Consider the following 21,493-nt stretch of genomic DNA (forward strand, 5'->3'; position numbering starts at 1 on the left):
ATAAAAGATATGATTTTTCATACTTATCCTAATTATTCACCATATTTTATTGATTCTTTCATAGATCATAATAAACACTTCAAATTGCAAGAGGTTATGCTAAACACTATTTACATAATAATTATTTTAAATAATTTTTTATCCCTTCATTTAACTCACCTTTCCAACAATTTTAAGAGGTGTGCTTTACCTGTTTCTCATATAACATAATTTTCCCAACACAATTTATCTTCCATAAAATTTGCTGTCAAAAACAAAAAATCAAATCTTGCATACCACAATTTAACTCATACATATTTATTTCTTCTTAACCAAAATTGAAGTCACATATTTTAGGTTCATATATGAAAATTTCCATGNTCGTTTACTCTATTTTATTATAAGTTAATTATAGAAGGAGAAAATAAAATCCTAAATTAAATGGTCTTTCTAATAATTTTTATATACTGCAAAATTTGAAGCATCTTGAATACGAACGTCAGTAAAAGAAATGAATTAGATATTGTTATTTAAAAAGACGTGAAGTTGATAACCCTTCCTTTTTTTAATTTCATAAGTGAAGAAAACGTGAAGTTGATAAATATAAAAGATATGATTTTTCATACTTATCCTAATTATTCACCATATTTTATTGATTCTTTCATAGATTATAATAAACAATTCAAATTCCAAGAGGTTATGCTAAACACTATTTACATAATAATTATTTTAAATAATTTTTTATCCCTTCATTTAACTCACCTTTCCAACAATTTTAAGAGGTGTGCTTTCCCTGTTTCTCATATAACATCATTTTCCCAACACAATTTATCCTCCATAAAATTTGCTGTCAAAAACAAAAATCAAATCTTGCATACCACAATTTAACTCATACATATTTATTTCTTCTTAACCAAAATTGAAGTCACATATTTTAGGTTCATATATGAAAATTTCCATGTCTATATACAAGAGTTAACGGCTTTTTTCCACTCAAATAATGGTCTAATGACACTTTTCTACATATAGACTTTTAAACTACTATTTTATCATCCAAATTTATATTCCAACAGCAAACAAAGAGCGAACTCGGTCCAAGCTATTGAGGTTTTTGAAGAAAGGAACCCGATGAGTCTTTTGGTAGTGAAAGATCGGATTTTAGTGGTTAGGATTGATCAGAATTTGACTTTAAAGGGGTGGCTACGCAAAGCCTAATCGCTCAATTACCGACGATTGGTGAGGTTGGCGGGAGTACGGTTTAAAGGGTTTTTGTGAGTGATGATCATGGAAGAGAATGGTGGTAGTGTGGGTCACAACGATGCTAAAATTGAAAACTGAATATAAATTTGAGTAATAAAGTGATATTTTAAAAGTCTGTGAATAAAAAAATGTTATTATAAAAAAATGTTATTAAACCATTATTTAGATAGGAAAAAATTGTTTACTTGTATTTAGTATTTACAATATAACATTGGATTAATAACAATAATAACCCTTTTAAGTATAATTAAATAATAAAATTTTCAATAGCCATAGTAATAATTGAAATCTTTTTATTGATAAGTTTTTGATGTTGAAATAAATGGCAGAAAGATAATTAGGTACATTACGCCTCACTAACAACAGGAGAATTTACGTTATTTTTAAAATCTCATAAAGAATTTTGTTATTTGATTAAACTTGAGGCCAACAAAAACCCTATAATTTCTTACAAACAGTTGGATAAAGCTAAAAAGTCAGTATTAAAGATAATATAGTTCCTATATCCAATGGGGGGTGCAATGGTTTTCCTGGTTACCGGACCAAAAGGAAACCCATTACCAAAAGGAAACCCATATCATCACCCAGACACAGGATATTATCGAATGAACTTCAATGGAAACCTGGCATTTAGAGTTTAACACATATGAAGATGATAAAAGGAACATTTAAAACTTTATTTGTAGTTTGGTTTTCTGCAACATTGATGAATCACAACACTCTTAAAGGTCTGATAAACATTGTCATCCGCATCTTCTTTGAATTAGAACCAGCAGTACAAAATCTGGAGAATAATGATTATAAAAGCTCATCATTCATCTAAATGTCCAAACAGACTTTTCCAGTGAGATGTGGCTTCTTCCGGCGTCCGAAATGTCCAGATGTGGGCCTTCTCCTTCTCCTTCTCACGAGCTTCCAGAATGTTCTGCAACCAGAGGCTCTGTTTTTGTTACTTGCAGCCTTGCAGGGTACAGACAAAAAACAACAACTACCCAAACGCATAATTGAAAGTCATAATTTGAGTAAAAGATATTTGTTAATGGTAAAATGGAACTAAAGCAGCTTGATTTGAAGATAGATTTTTGTAGAGGCAAACACAAAGTGAAAAACATGAATAATAGCAGGATTTTATCCTGGAAGGATTGAACTTCACGATTTCCCATCCTGAAGAGGGTTGTGATTCCCTCAAACACCACAATTCATCAACAATATTCAAGCATCAATATCAACATTCATAAACTGCTAAAAAATAAATCAAACCAACTATATAAACAACATCTACAATAAAGTTGAAATATTCAGTATCAACAAAAAGGAGATAGATTTACTAAGTTAAAAGTCTCCTAACAATCCACCAACACAACATCGAAAATGCAAAATCTTTTTCTCACAATAAAACATTGAAAATGCAAAATCTTTTACTCACAATAATACACCAATAAAGATGGATTTCAAAAATTGTTAATTGATTACCTCAACTTGAGAAGAGGGTTTGGTTTTGAGAGATAAACAATCGACAAGAGCAGCCCATTTATTGACACAGTTATCAAAAGTTCCCAGGCGATAATACTGCTGCATCTGATGAACAGGTGAATAGCAGAACCAAAGAGCGTCGAAACACTTGATGCACGACAACCGTGGCCGAGGAGAAACAGATTCTGATTCTGATTCTGAACTCATATTGCCCAATCACAACAATCAATTTCTGATTGGATTCAGTGATTCAAAGGTGGAACGAAAGAGGAAAAAGGGTGGAGTTAGGGTTCGGGCAATGAGAAAAAAATAAAAAAAGTTAAACCATTTTTTTTTTTTAAACCAATTTACCCTTTTTATATCATTATTTGTCTATCAATACATTTTTGTGATTTGTTTCTTTAAACAAAATTTATTCTAAATTACAATTTCATATAAATTGAAGTGGGTCTTTTATTGTGTAAGTAGCAACTTAATCCAACTAAAACATCAAATCCTTGTTCAACTTGTAAATTTAATTGAAATCATTTATTTAGAAATCACAACTCTATCTTTTGGATGCCTTTTCAGCTTCTCTAATTTGAAATCTTACAAATTTTCTATGGCCAATCTTGAACGATCACATCAAATTTGTAAAATAAAATTGTAAATATAATATAGTCCTTCTCAAATTAATGTCTTGGCAATTGAGCTGGTTAAACAATTGAAATGATACAGTAATACTTGCTATAAGTAAAACACTAATACTTATATTACAATAGTTGAGACCAGAAAATGCTATAAATTCTCTATTCATTCATATAATAGTCATGACATAATTAAATCTTCAACGGTTCTACCTCCCCAACTTCAACACATTATAGTGCTTCTCACAAAATATCCAACTAATTCTACGCTTTGAGATAAGGTGATGATTGGTGAATAAGGCTAAGCCCCCTTGGGACCTAAAAATGTATATGCTAAGTACTGTACATCAAAATTTACAGCGTTTCCAACAACGGAATCTCACCCAATCAGCCTACCCCTTCAACAGCCCTAAATTTTAATTTAATTATCATGAATCAACCAGAAAAAAACTGCTTAGCCTCCAATCTTGCCTTCATTAGGACTAAGGCGTGTTTGCTGGATAAAAGAGGACAAGCGGCTAACAAGAGTGACCAACCCATGACAAGTGATCTGAACAAAAATTCTCCATATTTGAGGACGTTTAAGTAAAAAGCATCTTTAGTTCCTGAATGCGAGCACTTTTAACTTCTTGATCTGACAAGGCACCCGCAATCATCCGCTGCTTACGTGCTTGCACTGCTTCCATTCTCTCTTCAACCGTTCCCTATTATCAAGAATTTTTAAACAAGCATGCAAGGATTGGGAAAAAATATCATTTGCAGCAGACAACTGCATTTCCATTTATGGTTGAACAAATTTTAAACCATATTAACGACTCCTAGTTTACAAAAACATAAACAAAAAGTGCAGCTTCATCAGCAAAAGTGACTTTAGTTACTGGGGAACATGTACCTTCACAATGAACCGTTTAATCATCACTCTCTTGGTTTGTCCAATACGATGAATGCGCATGACAGCTTGCTCCTCCACAGCTGGATTCCACCATGGATCCTGCAGAAACATGAATGTTGGTTCATCAACCATGTTGACCAATTCAAGAATTTAAGAAACATTTTGAATAGGCAGAATTGTTGTACTTCCAACTTAAGGGGCCAGTAAAGGCCTCACAAACGCTTGAGCCTCAAACTATCCCAGGCTTTGAACATGATAATATATAACAATACATAAACAAGTCAAGGGGTATTATCATTGAAGGGTCAATTGTTTAAAAAACTTACGAGAAAACAGATCCCAAGTTCTCAAACTCATAAAAAAAGGTCATTTAACAGACCACGACTATTGAAGATTTTATTCATTTGGTGCAAATATTAAAGTACCCTGATACTTAATTAAAGTGAGCTAGGTTATTTAAAAGATGATAATTTCCTTAAAATATTATGAAAGCCTGATATTGCCCTTCAACAAAAAATTGAAATATATCCGTAAGCATGGTCTCAACCTAAAGCTTATCTTTTTTTATTTGTTCTCACATCACATAAGTTGATTAAATAACCCTCCATAAGCATCACCTTATTTCCCTGGAAACAAAACCCCTATAAAATAATATCTAGCCAAAATCCACTTACAGCAATCAAAGCCCAAAAGTAAAATTTCCTGCTATCAAATAAAATCACAAAGTGTCAAAGCTTTACCGGTACTAGACACAAGTCAAACAATTCAAAAATGGAAAGTTGTTCTGTGCGTACCAAGACAAAAGCATTGGAAGCTGCTGTCAGATTTATTCCAACCCCACCCGCCTTTAGTGACATTAGCAACACCTGAAACAACCACCATATCAAAGTGATTGACTAGGCCATCTACAAGAAGAGTTAACACCCCCAACCTTCAAAAGAGGGAGAGAATCGCAGACCAGGACATTGGTATCTTCTGAAAACTGTTTTAACACTTTTTCACGCCGCTGCTGAGTAAGAGTTCCATCCAAGCGAAGAAATGTAATATTGTTCCTGTAAAGAAAACAAGAAATAGATTAATATAATTCCAGGTGTGCAAGATTTCCAGACATAAAACTTCACAACACTGTTACATTTAATGCAGCAGTATAAACATTCATTACCATTTAACGCAGCAGTAAATAAATATTCATTACCAAATAGCATTACTGAGACTTCCATGATAAAGTATAACAAAGCCAAGACATTCAGCCAGAACATTACAGGAAAACACTCGTATAAAAGCATTCTAAAAGATCTCTGACAATTTCATATCCTAAACAACCATCATGTCCGATATCAACTTCATGAAGATTTAACAAGATAACGAATCACATATTGAAATGCATCTGACAAATCATTTGCTTAAGAGTATCCAGTGATGAGAAATTAATAAATGGATAGCCAGATTGTTCTCTAAATAGTGAATGAGCCAAATTGTGTGAAAGAGGTTCTAATCAGGGGCTAAGTTTGCCATGCTCACACAACTGATATACTCTGAAAATTTTAGGCAGCTAAATGTATTACCGAGAAAGAGGAATCTGCAAGAGGTCCAGAAAGGCAGTCCACTGGCTAAATATAATGCTCTTGGAGCCTGATTTGCGAAGATTTTCAAGTTCTTGCAAAAGAACAACGATTTTAGATGATTCCACCCAATCTTTCTCAACATCAACCGTGAAACGACTATCAGTCGGGGCTGTAATAAGGTCTTGCCTATTGATGGCTTTCCTGCAATAAGGTGAAAACATATTATCTGAGAATGTATGACCAGAAAAATTCATAATGAAAATGCTCCAACGAGTACAAAACAAAAGGAATAGGGGAAAGGAATGAAAAGACAACATGATAAAAGTTGAAGTACTTGAAGCTACTAGACTTTACCTGCAAACAGGACATAACCCAGAAGTAGGAGTTCTCCAACTTGCCAGGAGACACTCACGGCATAAACGGTGAGCACACGGTGTCAATACAGCATCTTCAAATACTTCCAGACATATTGGACATTCTCCCTGTTCCCCCTTGCGTAGCTCCTCCACAACCTCCTGTACGTATGCCCGTGAAGGCATATCTTTGGCTTCACCTTCTAGTTCATTATGGCTGCCTTTCAGGAAACGCTTAGCTAGCTTATTCAGATCTGCATATTCTTGGGTATCACCTCGGCTGGATGCATTTAATTCACCCATTATAAACGAAAGTTATTCTTACCTTCTTTTAAGAAAGATTCAAGAGAAGTACATCAAAGTACCCTAGATCATGAAGTTTAATTATGAGAGGAAAAAAGTAGAAAGAAGAAAAAGGGTCACTCTCTATTCTCTCAGCACTTATTTCTACGGCCAGTCTGAAATTTGGAAAATAAACAGTCCAAGGAACTATCAATTTTCCAAAGGATTGTTTGAATGATGGTGACAATGATTACACTAAATATAGCAGTGACAAAAGCAGGTATATCACTTTAAAAAACAACAAAATCAAACCGACTAAAGGGAAAAAATAGAAAACGCAAATGCAACTGGTTTCCATAAGAAAACAGGAATCATGAAAAAAATTGTAAAACTTTTGTGAATTTTATGCTCAGATTCGTGTGAAAAATTTAAGCGTTCTCTAAGCAGAATTCCTGTGCAGTTTTGGCACACTGTAATCACTCAGTTGGCACTCCAATTTGCTGAAAAGAATTTTGAGGTCATCATTGATTTTATCTTTGATTCAGCGCTATACTGATAAGAGAGGAGATTATAGTAGGGGATCACAACCTCTTGAAAAAAAACCCACTGTATACATTTCCGACTCAAAGAATTGATCTATGAATGCATCTAAACTTTGCAAGTTCAGGAATCCCTTCTGGATTACTTAATTAATTAAACTACCAGGTAGGTTAAGATCTACACCTCATCACAAGATATGGATGATCACAACATTGGCGAAGACGCAAAAGTAACTCCAATATCGAAGCATAATTGTGAAGAACCCGTCCTTGCTCAACAAATTTATCAAACTTCACCTGAAAAATCCCCATGAAAAGTTATGTATAAAACAACATAGATGTAACTTAATTAAATATTACTATATAAATGCAATCATGAATAGAACATACCTTGGATCTTTTAAAAAGGGCCTCATAAAAGTCTTTCTCAACATCTGTGAGTTCACAGTAAATCACCTGAATATCAGCAGGAGGGAGAACTAGAATAGGCCTGTAACAATAAAAAACTTTAGGCACACACTATACAAAAAGCTAAGATGGGATAACTTATGGTGTGCGTAGCCGTTGCACACACCTTCCTTCTCTATCAGTGCTAGACTTTGTTCTCCTTAACATGATTGGCTTTAGAATGGATTGAACCAACTTTAGCCCTCTCTCATCGCCTTCCTCAAATGGTTTTTGGACAAGTTTGTTCCACCTATATTATAAAAATAGCATGAAAATATCTTAGCCATGCAAATCAACTCAATCATATAATATCTTAGAAAAACAAAAAGTAAAATCTGCTAAACCTAGAATGCACACATAGGTCACAGTGCAATATAAATAGATGTGTTATGCCGTCCGGTTTTAAGACCTCATCACCTGCCTTTATATGATATGTATGAAAGAAATAGCATTTAGAATTAATGGTTAATTTTGTGTATTTTTTATTTCTCTAATATTATCCAAACATGCACATCCTCCTTGAGTTTGCATAATAGGAAATTCCCTGTCTTTTGGCAGCAAAATTCCGCATGCATCCAAAAGAAAATATAGTTCTGTATAACAATATTTTGTTCTTTTCCTTTGCAGGAATCTACATGCTCTAGATTCAAATCGTAGCATGCAGAGAAATCAAAATTCAAAAGTCAAACAAGAATTCCTCATTGAAAACTTTCCATAAATATATGTCCGCCAATCTTAGTTTCCTTTGCCTCTCTACAAATTTTGTAAATGAATACCTTTTCTTTATCATCTACTAAAAGGTTTCCTTCACAAATCTAATTGTTTTGGAAGCCAGCAACAATGAAATAAATTGAACATGGCACAGAAATGTATATAATGGGTTCTCTAAATTAATAAGCGACCAATATCCTAAGCTAATTTATATCAACTGAATATAAAATCCTAGGTGATTGAAGTCTTAATGATTTCAAGCCAAGAAACTCATCTGATAACTATCTTTCAGAAACCAGTAAAATAAATGTTGTAGTTTCTGCAAGCCAATACCGTGAAACCCAGAGATAACAAGAAATATGTTTCACAAGAAAGGGAATTAAAACTTACCATGCCCAAGTTCCCCATGGTTCCACCCTCAAAAACCGAAGAAGACTATATATGTCCCCAAGGTTGTTCTGCGACAGTAATATTAGAAATAAGCAACAATACAAAAAAGCATGAAGTCAAGCAAATATGAGATGCAACTAATGTAATCACTATCTACAAAATAGCCACACTCTGTCAATACTGAAATGACTTCTGGAGTAATGACTTGACTTCTTATCAAAATCAATACAAAGACTTGATGACAAGCTTATTAATCTAAAAGTTCCAAAGCCAACTTGACTACAGAGCACATGCATATAATAAACAGAAATAATAACAAAATAATCATAGTACTTTTCAGTTATGCATAGGATTACCATCTATAAAAACCCAAGGTTCATGAACCCATGGCCCATGGAAAAAAAGTACATCCCTAGAATTAGTTAAATCTTTATAATAGCCAACTCATTCTACAAAAAAACTTACCTATGGTGCCAATAATCTTAAGAGCATCTATAAGGGTACGGCAGATATTACATAATGCACAAGAAAAATGTAAAGATGCTTCAAACAAGAGACAGAAAGAAATACAATATTAATCAAAATTACAGATGGATATGCAGTTAAACTCAGAGATCCAATCCAAAAAATGGAAGTAAAGCATGGACTTATCAGGTAAACATCTATTTATGTGTCTAATCAAACAATGCTGAATCCTGCAACATAATACAACCTATCAGATTATAGATGAACCAAAGGAATGTTGACTGATTCATACCAGCTACCTAACCTTAAATAGAAGATAAACGGGTTAGCAGAGTATTCACTTAGCAGTTTCATAAAGTCTGTGCGTCAAAACCCAGGACATGAAATAGACTTCAGAAATAGGAGCATAAACTTTCATTGAATAATCAAACAATCCTTTTCCCTGTTTTAAGATATATTAAGTAAACACTAGACAAACTCACCATTTGTTTGCTAACTATCTAATTAACCAATAGAAAAAAAAAATGTCCATAGAGAAGTAACAGAACAACAATCTTCAACTAAACAAGATGGATGAATTTTGAAATCAAAATTGACACCTGGATAGGAGTGCCCGTGAGACACCAGCGGCAATCAGCAACAAGAGCAGCAGCAGCGATGGAAATTTGGCTTTTATATGATTTAATGATATGTGCCTCATCAAGAACAACTCTTAACCACTGAACAGAGTGAACTCCTCCATTGTTTTCAGAATTCTGTAATGTAAACTAGAAAAGAAAATTAAGCATTGATTTTTTCTTGTTTTGAGAACTATGATAAAATGTTCTGAGAAAACTCCCCTAATGTGAAAACCAGAGTTCTTTAACCTACCTCTGATGAAAAGTCAGAGGTAAGTACTCCATAGGTAGTAATTACAACGTCACTCTCAGCTAAAATATTTGCATCCTTATGTCTACCTGGTCCATAATGAACATACAAAGACAGAGACCCCGGTTTTGCATGAGTTTCAATCTCCGCCTGGTAATACAGAGAATATTCAGATTCCAACCAAATAAAGAACATATCTATGCAGTAGTAGAAAGGTTGAAAGGTTGACAATTTTTGATAATCACGCATGTATCAACTACCAAGCATGAAGACGATATAAATATGCAGCAGTAGCAAGTGTATAACCTAAATGGAAACACAGGTACCTTCCACTGGCCTAAAAGAGTCATAGGACATATAATCAGAGTGCCACCTAGAGGAAGTGTAGGATTTTTCGTCACCACCTTATCCAAGACCGAAAATTTTGGTGCTTTCTTTGGGAGATTCGGTGATTGATCTGAAAAATCAACGCCTTCAATAGCCTCACCAGAATGCTGACTTTGGGACTGACTACCTGATGGTGTACCTCTTTCTGAATGAGTGAGGAGGAGGGCTAAGGTCATAATGGTCTTGCCAAGGCCCATAGCATCTGCCAGAATCTTCAAGTGCATAATCAAGTCAATAGAATGTAGCTTATTGCAATAATAAATAAATATTTAATTTTCAATTAGGGCTCCATTTAAAAGCATACTCCTCCTCTGGACACTTCAAGTGTGCTTGGAAATTCTGTGGTAGCATCACCAGAAAATGAATTCAAATAGACCACGGGCTCCCTCCTATCAACATAAAAACCCAATAAAAATCCAATCTCATAATAGGTACTAGAAATTATCAAATCAAAAGATATTATACATACTCATCTGCTAGACGATATGCCTCCCAACATGGGTGAAGGATTCTTGCTGCCTCATCCATTGATTGCCCCTTCTCCCGGTGTGTCATCCAATGAAGGGCCTGCTTCTGGTAGGGGCGAAGTTCACACTGAAGAGTACTAGGGGGGTCCATCTCCTACATCAGAAAATATTCCAAGTGATTATGCCTGTCATAAGCATTTGCAAGTCAAGTAACATAGCATTCTTGGACATGATAATACCTCTAACTCAGAGCTGTTTCCAACACCAACAATGTTGTCAAGATCAGCATCTGAAATAAGCTCCTCATTTTCAACTTTGCTTTCATTTCGAGACTGATTCTTAAACTTGTTGGCTTGTAATAATGAGGGAGAAATACCAGAAAGGACCTGTCAAGGCCAAATCAATCTTTAACAGCATAAAAGAAACATAATTATATGAGGGAAGGGATGTTTTATTTACCTTTGATTCCAAAGGTCTCTTTCTTGTGTACAAATCACTGGGAGTAAATTCTGCCTAAAAAGAAAGAATGATGAACAAACAATTCATTACAAAGTTCTAAACAATTAAAACACAGTTAGAAACTTCAAGTTGCAACAAAAGAGGCCAGTGGCAATAGGATTCATAAATTAGATATGACCTATAAGGGTACTGCAAAGCAAATCAAACAAATAAACTCAGGCAAAAGGATCAGAAATCAGAATTGCAAATCTTCACCTTCATAAAAGGAGTCATGCCAAGCAACCGGAACAAATTTGGAATAGGATGAAAAACTGAATCCTCACCATAACTGCTTCCAGCATCGAGTGAGGCCTGGTGGTGCTTACGAAACATGGAATTGTTGATATACACTCTGAAGAAAGTCAAAGTTTAAATTCAAAACATATGCTACTTGGATAATCATATATCAAGAGAACACAAAAAAATATCAAACACACCAAAGAGTTTGCTTACTTTATCAATTCTGTGACAAGAAAACTACTAACCCAAAAAAAACTGGTATTATAAAAACTGTAATTCCCCACAGAGACTTACCTCAATGACAAAACAATTGTATCCATTATGCTCAACACATCAGGAGCATGCTTGCAACAACCTTCGATCATGACCTTCTTATCCCTCACCAGTGGTAACAAACACCGAGTCCACTCACTTGGTATTCGACCAATCTGCCACAAGCCCACACCCTCATAATTTCACAAATTACCCGGTTCATATCCAAAAAATGCTAAAATCACATCATAATTCAGGAAAAAAAAAGAAAAAAAAAAACTAAAGCCAGAAACTTCGACATCAAAGCAGTGAGATAACTAATCCATGGTGTTCACAATCATCCCAGTTCATAAGCACATACACCGAACGTTTTGTTCAAACACCATCAGGAAATTCCTAAATAAGCCAACGTTCAACCAAAATTTTAATTCATTTCACATCAAAAGAAGACGCAAGCTGCCCAATTTGTGATGCAGGACTCGATTTGACACAACCAATTAAAACAAAGCATTCTTTAGATGATAGTACATACAAATACAGAGTCGTTACCACCTAATCCAAAAAAAAATTAAGTTAAATTTATAGGAGCTTAACTTTAACTCAAAACCTTTCACTATATTACCTCTCCACCACTCTTTGTTGAAAACCTCACAATCTCCGAACAAGCTACCATTGATTGCCTCGCCCTCCCAAAACTCTTACTTGGCAAAGATAAATTCTTCAATGGAAAAGAAAACTCCACTTCATCACCACACTTCAACTTCCTCCCCTTACACGTGGACATCCCTGACACGTAACTCCACCCCAGAAACAACCACTCGCTTCCTTTCCAAGTACTCACTTTTCGCTTCTCATCCTCACTCAAATCCGTAACAACACCATCTCCTGCGCCATTCGCCCCACAAACAACACTAACATCTCCGTTTTCACTCAATGGCCTACTCTCCTGTTGTTTGCGGGGGATCACCTTTGGCTTTGCAGTTATCGGCTTGATTTCTGGGGTTTTAAAATTGGGAGTGTCGAAGATAATGTTAATGGCAGCAGTGGGATTGTAATTGGCCATGTGTAGGGCTCTCATTATGTCCATGTCAGAGTATTCCGAACCGACGATCGTTCGGATAGAGGATAAGAGCTCCTCGGAGACCTTGGTTGCCATTCGATAAATAAAACCCTAACCCTAACTTGACAAAAACAGTGAAATTAATCGGTGATTTTGCTTGTTAGAGGATTCTGAAACTCGGTAGTGAGAAAAGAGCCCGGAGAATCAGAGGGGCTTGGCGGGTGCTACCGTCGGCAGCAATGCATTCTCGCGCGGTAATTCTGAAAAGGAATTAACCGGTTCTGGAAATGGCGGGGTAGTTTGGAAATTATATATATAAATAATGGGATGATGCTGTCCAGTAAGTAGTGGCGCGTCTTTTCCCGCCAAATTCCTTTACTTGCCTTCTCTGCCTTTCTTTTACGCCTACCGCTTTACGCCGTTTATGACAGAAGATTATTTATAAAATATTGAAAAATAATACCCATCTTATATTATCTTTTTATCAATCCTTTTTTTTTATTTTGACTATCCATTAATGTATTAAGTATAAATAAGGATTAAACGATTTTTTCCCACCCAAGGTTTGCTTTTTTACCCAAAAAGTTTTAAAATACTTCTTTCCACCCAAAGTTTATATCAATGTTTTGAAAACCGGACCGGTCTGTCCGATCGGACCGGTTCGACAGGCAACGCCGGCAAATCCAGTCTGGTATATATAAAACCCGCTTTGATTTAACCGGATTGGACCGCGGTTGGACCGTCGGAATAGTGCCGAAATCGGTCCAATTGAGCTAAACCCCGCCGGATTTCGGCATCTTTCGAAGGAGAAAACACCCATTCGAAGGACGGCATCTCCACAACCAATGTAACACCCCACTTGAGGTACGTAGCTAATGTTTCTCCTTTGCTCTTATTTAAATTGTTTTATTAGTATTATTGTTTGGTTGACCTTTGATTGAGTGTTAGTTGAACATTTGCCTTGAAATTGGTTAAAATAAAGGAATTTTGTGTTCCAGACTTCGCCGGGCGAAGAAGAATCTTCGTCGCGGCGAAGAGGTGTTGAAGCCACGGGGAAGCTGCTGGATAGTTTCGCCGCAGCAACAGAAGATTCTTCGCGCGGCGACGTGCCGACCAAATTGTTTGTTAAGTTTTATATTTTCTTCCCTAGGGGCAATTGACCATTCTACCTAATTGTAGGAAAAGTGGGGAGTAAATTGAGGATTTTTCATGGAGAATATGTTAGTGTGGGGGTGTGTTTGTAATGAATCAAAGGATATAGATGGAGTTCCTAAGGAAGAGTAGGGCAAAATGGGAAGGCTTGTGCATAAAGTGTGTTAAAATGAATTAAGTCATTGCAAACCTTTATCTTCTTCTCCATCGCACTCTCCCTTCTTACTTCCTCTCAATTTCTCTTTCATTGTTCAAGGTTTTTAAGGGGCTTTTGGAGTGATTTGGGGTAGGAAAGCAATCTAAGGCATCCTAAGTAAGAATTCTTGCTTTGAATGTGAAGTTTTGTGAAATTGAGTGTATTTGAATATTGAGGGCCTTTGGTTGAATTGTTAAGGGTAGAGAAAAAAATCAAGCAAACCAAGAGAAAGGAAGTGCTAGTGAGATCTCTCCATACGAAGGTAAGTAATCCCAACCAAGTGGAGATTTGAGAATTTTCTTGATTAGGGTTTTAATAGCAATTATGTAGATGTTGTACACATGTATATGCTATGTTATTGAGTCTCAAATGAGATTATTATTGCTTTGTGATTGTTCATACTCCCATTTTGGATGGTTAGAGAAAGACATAGATTATTGTTATAATAGAGTTTATTATGAACTTGAGTTGGTTGACGAAATGCCTAATAGAGGTTTGAGTATGAGGTAGTGAACCTTAATTCTTGCAACATTGCAGTTGGCATTTCATAAGTGATTAGTGGAGATGAACCATCATAGACATTAATTGTGCATTGAGAAATGACTTAAGAAAGAGTAGAAAACTTTGTGTAGGCACTTGCTCATGAGTAGAGAACTTTGTGAATGCAACTACTCTAAGGGTAGGAGAATGAGAAGTGCTATGAGAAGAGTATGAGAAACGGGTTGATGTTTGTGATCGTCACCGATAGTTATTAGAAACGGGTTGATGTTTTGTGATCATCACCCGAAAGTCATGAGAAACGGGTAGGTGCTTTGTGATCTCCACCCAACAGTTAGGAAACCGGATAGGTACTTTGTGATCCCCATCGGTAGTCATTAAGAGCGGGTTGGTGCTGTGTGAACTCCCCCCGAATCATGAAGAGTGTGATGGCGCTGTGTGAACGCCATCGGCCGTACCTCCTGTAAGATGAGGCCATGACGTTTAGTAGAAAACAATAGAAAGAAAGTGTGAGGAAATAATTAAGAGAAATACTTACGGGGATAGATAGATAGAGGGTTTACTATGAGCATTATTTTGTGCTCACCCGTTATTTTCCTTTGTGGATGTAGGATCTAGGTGTAAACCCGCGTTAATTCCAATGCTTAAGGTATGAAATTTACTTTCAAGTAATTTTTTTTTTTGAATGGAAGGGTAAAATAGTCAATTTACATGTATTTCGAGATGTGGCCATTATTAAGTGTAAGGGTGATGTCATTGAAGAGAAATGAGGGTAGAATGGTCATAAAGTTGATTGATATGTTAAATGGCGTAAACAGTAACCAAGGGTATAATGGTCTTTTCATACAAAACCATATGATTAAGTGTCCATAAAAGTGCACCAAGGGTAAATTAGTCATCACCTAATGGGATTGCTTAATGGATAAGTGTTTCAAAGAAGTCAATGGCATTAAATGAGTGCTTATCTTTATGTTGTGGTGGAAATGACCAAAACGCCCTTATATGAAAAATTTATGCCAAAGACTTATATCTAACTTTTATGACCAATCACATTAGAGTATCAAGGATGAATATTTACAAGGTTTAAAAAGAGGTAGTCGGCCTTGGAGACCCAAATTATCATCTTCTTCTTCATCTCTCAAATCCACCATAAAAGCCACTAATCCAACTTTTATTCTCAAATTTTCTTAGGATTTCAAGTTGATTTTTAAAGGAGATCACCATCCACCCTTAAAGAACTTCAATTTCAGGGTTAAAGGTGAGTTTCAAAACCTTAGTTTTTCTGAATTTTTTAGTTAAAAGAGAAATTCATAATGGTTATGTGTGTAAGGTAGAAAGGTGAACTTGGAGCCAAGGAGGAGTACCTTTGTGCTTTGAATAAAGGTAAGGAAAAAATCTCCCTTATGACTACAATTGATAACACCTAGGGTTATGAAACTTACATTTTTTATGTTAATATGAGTGTGATGCTAAGTTTTGGTTATGGTTGTTTAATGGGGTTGGTGATTGGGTGTATGTGTGCATATGGAGGTGATTATGCCAATTAAGAGATTTGTAGTTGGACGATGTTTGGCACTTTGGTTCGGTAAAAAGGGAGGTTTTTATGGCCTTTTATATAGAATGATATGGCAAATAATATGAATGTGCAAAAGTTAAGAAACAGACCTAAAAAGTTTATGTTTTAGCCAAAATAAATTCGAATTAGAAGATAATGGAAAAATTGCTTGAAAGTAACGAACTGTATGGCATCCACCTTCTTAATGGAAATTCCCATTTGTTTCTAATTCTAGTAAACCCCTGAAATCTTACTAATGAAATTCTTTGATTGTATGAGAAATTAAATTAATTAAGTTAGAAGTTTAGTAGGAGAATATAGTATGATTGAGCATGGAATATGTTAGTCCATATGTTTGCATTCATAATGGTAATGCAATAGCTTATTAGTTGTCTTATGAAAAATTTATGAAATGTTAAAGAATGAATTCCATGAGTCTCTTGAGGTTAAAACCAAGATCAGAGGAATGGAATTCTATGGAAACCATGAGTCCTTTGAGGTGAGACCAGAACAAGGTAATGGTTTAAATGAATCCGATCGGATAACAAAGACTAATGAAACCACAAGTATAAAGAAAAAGAAATAAGCATGCCATGTACATGAATATTTCATAAGTCATATATGTTCTATGTATATTATGTATGATTATGTTATGACTTATGTTTATGAGAAAAGTCCAAAGTGTATGATATGTTTTATGAACTTGTTATGTTAAAGAATGAAGGTCATTTTTGTAGGTAGGTAAGGTCCTAAGTAATATACTTGTAAAATGATGTATAATGAACCTAATTGTTTATAAATGGCCATATTCCTTACTGAGCGATTAGCGCTCACCCCACGAAATGTTTTAAAATGTTTTGCAGGTACGGATTAAGGCATGAAGCTGGGAGAGAATTCCAAGGGACGCTATGAGCATGAGGGATGCTTTAATGATGACTATTGAATGGTTTTGCTAATATTTAGTTTAGTAATTATGTTCATATCTCATAATAGTAATTATGTCCATGTTCTATAATGGAGTAAATATGTGTATAACAAAGGAAATCAAATGCTAGTAAATTTTATAAAAGTGGTATGTTCTAGAGTATTACTATGGATTTCATAATTTACTCCAAGAAAGGAAATTATATATTGATTATACAAGAACTTATTATAGTTAAGAAAAAAATTAAACACATATATCTATTATATGTTTTAAACTACAAGTTATTCTTTAAATAGGATTTTAAAATAAACTTCTTTCCTAGGCGTGCTTTTTCTAGGTTCTCAATGGCCAAGGGATATTAGGAAATGACCCGGCTAGGGAAGGGTTTTACACTAGGTGATAATGCAGTCGGAGGGGCGTCGGCAAGCGAGGAGCAATAGCTACACTGTTTCCCCTGTTTTTGTATTTTTAAATGGCATTTTGTAAATAATGTTCTTTGTGTATAAAAGACTTAGTACATATAATAAAAAGAAAGTTTTGGGCCCATTTTCTATTATTATTATGCATGCATTGTACTAGTTTACAGCAGTTGTTACAACCAAACCCATCCATTTTCAGTCGTCGTCGTCCAGCCTTCGTCGATCGCCGTCCACCTAAAGTTTACACGACGTCAGATTTCTTTTGTTGATTCTGGCGAGTTCCGAAGCCGATGGAACTCCTTAGCACCACCATTAGAGTCGTCGGCACCTACACATCAAAAGCCCCAATATTCCAGCTTCGATTGGTCGTCGATCGTCGCTGCCGCCACCATTCACCAGAATCTTCGTGCGACAGGGGTGTTTTAGATAGATTTCAAACCTTAAGGGAGTATTATAGAGGTGTTTCTGATGAATTTCAAACCTTTAGGGACTAAAAATAATTTTATAAATTACGGTCCAACCGACCAATCCAACTGGAAACCGGACCCTTGAACAGGTCATTGTCTAGTCTAGTTTTCAAAACATTGGTTTATATTATGTTAATACCCAAAGTCGATTCCGATTGATTCCAACATCAAAAATTCTCTCCATCTTTGCCATTTGAACCTCTGGTCTCTTCTATACAAAACATCTCTCACTCCGGTACCTGATTTCTCACTGATTGTTAGCCACCACAAAGTTTGAATTTCTTGTTTTTAGCTAATTTTTGGTTGATTCTGACAACGAATATTCAATTGATCACCACCATTCAATCCATCGGTCTCCACTCTACAAAACCCCTCTCACCCTAGCTCCTGGTAACTCGTTGAACACTAGCTGAGAAAGTGAAGTGTATTTTGGGTTTTAGCAAAATATAAAGTTTGGGTGGGGAAGTGGCATTTTGAAACTTTTTGGGTGTGAAAGTGATTAAGGCAAACCTTGGGTGGGAAAAATTGTTTACTCAAAATATAAGAATGATTCACTTTTTCTGTCACGCATACTTGTTTCCCATTAATAAATCATCTTGATCTTAATAAATAAGTAATTAATAGCAACAGAATATATTCAACCATTAACTAAAAGTTTATTTTCTCCAGACACATTGAATGTAAAACGTCATATGGTAAGTGGATCAAGTATGTCACAAGGTTAATACATATGCACATTGTCACGTTAGACCGAATTAACATGTCCATTAAATCAAATATTTTACCTAAGAAGTTATAAGGTTGGTCATAATACTCTCATGCATCCTTCCAAAAGTTTTATTTTCACTCTCACCTACAACATTTATAACTTGAGCATCTTCAATGTAAAAAGCACTTTTCATATAAATAAATAGTGTCTTCATTAATTTTTAAATATAAAAAATAAAATTTTTATTCAAATCCAATAGACTCTTTAAATTTAATGAATATGCTTTTTATTTTCAAGAAAAAAACTTAATAGGAGAGAGAATTAATAAAATAAAATACATAAAAATTTGTAATTTATTAATTAAAATTATGATGAAGAGTGAAATTTGACTCTTTAGATATAGAGAGTCAAAATCACTCTTTAATTTATATTTAAAGAATAAAGAGTCGGTTGGACTCTTGTTTTTATGAATAAACTCTTTATAATAAAGAGTTTTGATATATAAAAAATCTTTTGGAGATGCTCTAATCAATATTGTTAACATTATAATATATATATATGAGTTGTCTTAACATCACTAAGATTGTGTGAATGTTTTCAAGCTTACTTAAAGCTAAAATTACTAAAGTTGTGTGATTTATTTAGCGTCGTGAGAATTGGTATTTAGAGTGAGTTTTGGGTTCCTTAGCTTATTCCATAATCACTTTTTGTTGAAACAATCACCCAAAATGTGTTTGGTAGACACATTTCAAAAGTAATTATGGAACAATCTACTTTTTCCATAATCTATTTTTCTAAGGGGTTCTAAAAGTAAAGATTTCTAACTTTCAAATTTCAAAATCACTTTTAGGATAGTCAATTACCGAACTGTCCTAATATTATACATAAATTCTAATTTTTTTTTATTAAATAACTTTTAAAATAGATTAATAAAATAATAAAAAATTTGTTAAAACTAAAATAACAAAACTTTTCCAGCTCACACGCAGCAACACATTAGGACTTTTGACCACACCGTTGACACCATTGCATAAATAGTTGATGGTGTCAACCCACTTGTTGCTGAAAATTTCTTTGACGACGTTGGCTGGCAACCATCAATGGTGGACTGGTGGTTAGTTGGAGGAGTCCGACTGATTTTCAATTTATTTTAGTTTCAAACTTTTTTTTGTATAAAAATTTAAATTTTATATGTTTTAATAATAGAAAAAAAAAAAATTAGTTAAAATATACCTATTTTGGTCTGTTTTACATTTCTAATTTATCTTCTCTTGAAAACAAAGGTGATTTTAGAAGAAAAACAAACACTCTAATAGATTATTTCTAAAGCTGATTGTTTCTAAAGTTGACTCGTAAGTGATTATGTGACAAGCTACAGCAATCCTAGACTAAGCCTTAAGAACTTAAAAGAAAGAATACCATATAGGTTTGGGATTGAAATTGAAAAATAGCACATTTAAAAATGGCATTTTTTTCCATTTCACACAAATTTCATAGACAAAAATACCCCCTGCATAAAGAAAAAAACCTTAACCTCTTCCTCTCCATCTTCAACTCCATTGAACCAAGCCATCTTTGAAAATACAACGTCAATTTTGTGCTGGAATTGAGCGGATTGAACATGATTATTGTTGATTTTGGCAAAGAAAACCATCCACATTCACTTGTTTTCAGATTTAAGGTGTGTAATATGCTTCTTCTCCTAATTTTTTCAATTAACTCATATGAAATTTTGTTGTGTTGCTATGAAATGTTAATGTGTTATTGTCTAAATTTGGGGGGATTGGATGGGAATCCAGTCGTGAAAATGGCAAATGGAACTTGCATTTTTTGTCGAATCTAGACAATCAGCCAAAAATCGTAGATCATTTGGAGAAGAAGAAGAAGTCATGAGTTGGCCGAATAGGGTGTATTCAGCCAGGTTAAGTTTTGCCCAATTAACCGAAAGTGCAAATTGGCCGAATCAACTAAAACCATGTGATTTGGCCAGTTTCGGCCAATTAGGCAAAACCTATCCTAGTGGAATCCAATCAAATACATTGGTGTTGGCCAAAACTTGAGTCTATATATATATTATATATTGGCTGAATCAATTCAAATTCTTTGGATTCGAACGATTTCGGCCACTACTTGACATTGTCTAAATTTTTGGGAAAACTAATCTAAGTGTTTTGTTTTGTTATATTTTAGGAAAATGAGATCCTTAATTCTAATTCTTGTAAAGTATGGAGGACAGTGGGAGTCTTAGAATAATGGTTCATACAAATACTAACATCCAAAACAAAAGCGCTCTAAATATCTTCGCATTTGAACCATTCAGGCCTATTGAAGTTGTTACATGAAGAATTACTTATTGACAACAATCTATATATGTTGAAGCTGATCATGAAGTACGTCACTCACGGATGTGATGAGCTCGTTGAAATCAACAATGACAAAGAGCTTACATTTTTCATTGACACGTAATTGGAAGAGCCCACCAAATACCTTTGTTGGTTGTTACAATGACTTATGTACCCTTTATCTCGATTTCCAGTAGCAACTGCATTTATAATATCAAAGGTAATCCAATCATGAACAAAAGGGTCGATAATGAAGTTATTTATCGGTTTGAGGCAAGAAAGCATGTGGAACATGGTTATGTAGGTGATCCCCATATGGAAAAGTATGATAATGGCCTGAGGTTGGATGATTTGAATATGGGGATGGAAGATATGCACAATAATGAAGGTGTTGGAATCAAGACTCCGATTCAAACAGTCCATATGGTTGATCCAACTAACATTACTCCATCCCTAATGGTCGCACCGAGATGCTCG

At 34.7% G+C, this 21,493-nt stretch overlaps 2 protein-coding genes across 5 annotated transcripts; both read right to left on the reverse strand.

Annotated features, from left to right (window-relative positions):
* Positions 1 to 1,892: 1,892 nt before the first annotated feature.
* Positions 1,893 to 3,059, reverse strand: LOC116142192. 2 transcript variants are annotated; one of them, XM_031427638.1, is made up of 2 exons: positions 2,713 to 3,059; positions 1,893 to 2,179 (listed from the first exon to the last, which is right to left on the reverse strand). In XM_031427638.1, exons 1-2 carry the CDS (start codon positions 2,917 to 2,919, stop codon positions 2,051 to 2,053), a joined length of 336 nt encoding a protein of 111 aa, XP_031283498.1. In that variant the 5' UTR covers positions 2,920 to 3,059; the 3' UTR covers positions 1,893 to 2,050. The 2 variants fall into 2 exon arrangements, with proteins under 2 accessions (XP_031283498.1, XP_031283499.1); XM_031427639.1 differs by having other exon boundaries at positions 1,893 to 2,164; positions 2,713 to 3,054.
* Positions 3,060 to 3,375: 316 nt separating this feature from the next.
* On the reverse strand, positions 3,376 to 13,046 carry LOC116142175 (DNA repair protein RAD5A). Of its 3 annotated transcripts, none has more exons than XM_031427610.1 (20): positions 12,316 to 13,045; positions 11,736 to 11,869; positions 11,418 to 11,553; positions 11,163 to 11,216; positions 10,943 to 11,089; positions 10,706 to 10,857; positions 10,541 to 10,625; positions 10,176 to 10,448; positions 9,853 to 9,999; positions 9,582 to 9,749; positions 8,518 to 8,585; positions 7,544 to 7,666; positions 7,360 to 7,459; positions 7,154 to 7,266; positions 6,150 to 6,428; positions 5,796 to 5,996; positions 5,189 to 5,282; positions 5,025 to 5,096; positions 4,231 to 4,329; positions 3,376 to 4,042 (listed from the first exon to the last, which is right to left on the reverse strand). In XM_031427610.1, the coding sequence occupies exons 1-20, from the start codon at positions 12,847 to 12,849 to the stop codon at positions 3,920 to 3,922; spliced, it is 3,102 nt and encodes a 1,033-aa protein (XP_031283470.1). In that variant the 5' UTR covers positions 12,850 to 13,045; the 3' UTR covers positions 3,376 to 3,919. The 3 variants fall into 3 exon arrangements, with proteins under 3 accessions (XP_031283470.1, XP_031283471.1, XP_031283472.1); XM_031427611.1 differs by having other exon boundaries at positions 3,377 to 4,042; positions 9,582 to 9,737; XM_031427612.1 differs by lacking the exons at positions 3,376 to 4,042; positions 4,231 to 4,329 and adding an exon at positions 4,389 to 4,932 and having other exon boundaries at positions 12,316 to 13,046.
* Between the last annotated feature and the right edge of the window lie 8,447 nt (positions 13,047 to 21,493).

The sequence above is a fragment of the Pistacia vera genome, unplaced genomic scaffold (assembly GCF_008641045.1).
Source record: "Pistacia vera cultivar Batoury unplaced genomic scaffold, PisVer_v2 Contig405, whole genome shotgun sequence".
Classification (NCBI taxonomy): domain Eukaryota; kingdom Viridiplantae; phylum Streptophyta; class Magnoliopsida; order Sapindales; family Anacardiaceae; genus Pistacia; species Pistacia vera.

Coding starts and splice junctions, on each gene's coding strand:
- LOC116142192 (XM_031427638.1), bottom strand. CDS start 2,919: ATGAGTTCAGAATCAGAATCAGAATCTGTTTCTCCTCGGCCACGGTTG. Junction 2,180..2,712: donor AACCCTCTTCTCAAGTTGAG/GTAATCAATTAA, acceptor TAACAAAAACAG/AGCCTCTGGTTGCAGAACAT.
- LOC116142175 (XM_031427610.1), bottom strand. CDS start 12,849: ATGGCAACCAAGGTCTCCGAGGAGCTCTTATCCTCTATCCGAACGATC. Junction 7,267..7,359: donor CCCTTTTTAAAAGATCCAAG/GTATGTTCTATT, acceptor GGGATTTTTCAG/GTGAAGTTTGATAAATTTGT. Junction 5,097..5,188: donor CAGAAGATACCAATGTCCTG/GTCTGCGATTCT, acceptor TGGTTGTTTCAG/GTGTTGCTAATGTCACTAAA.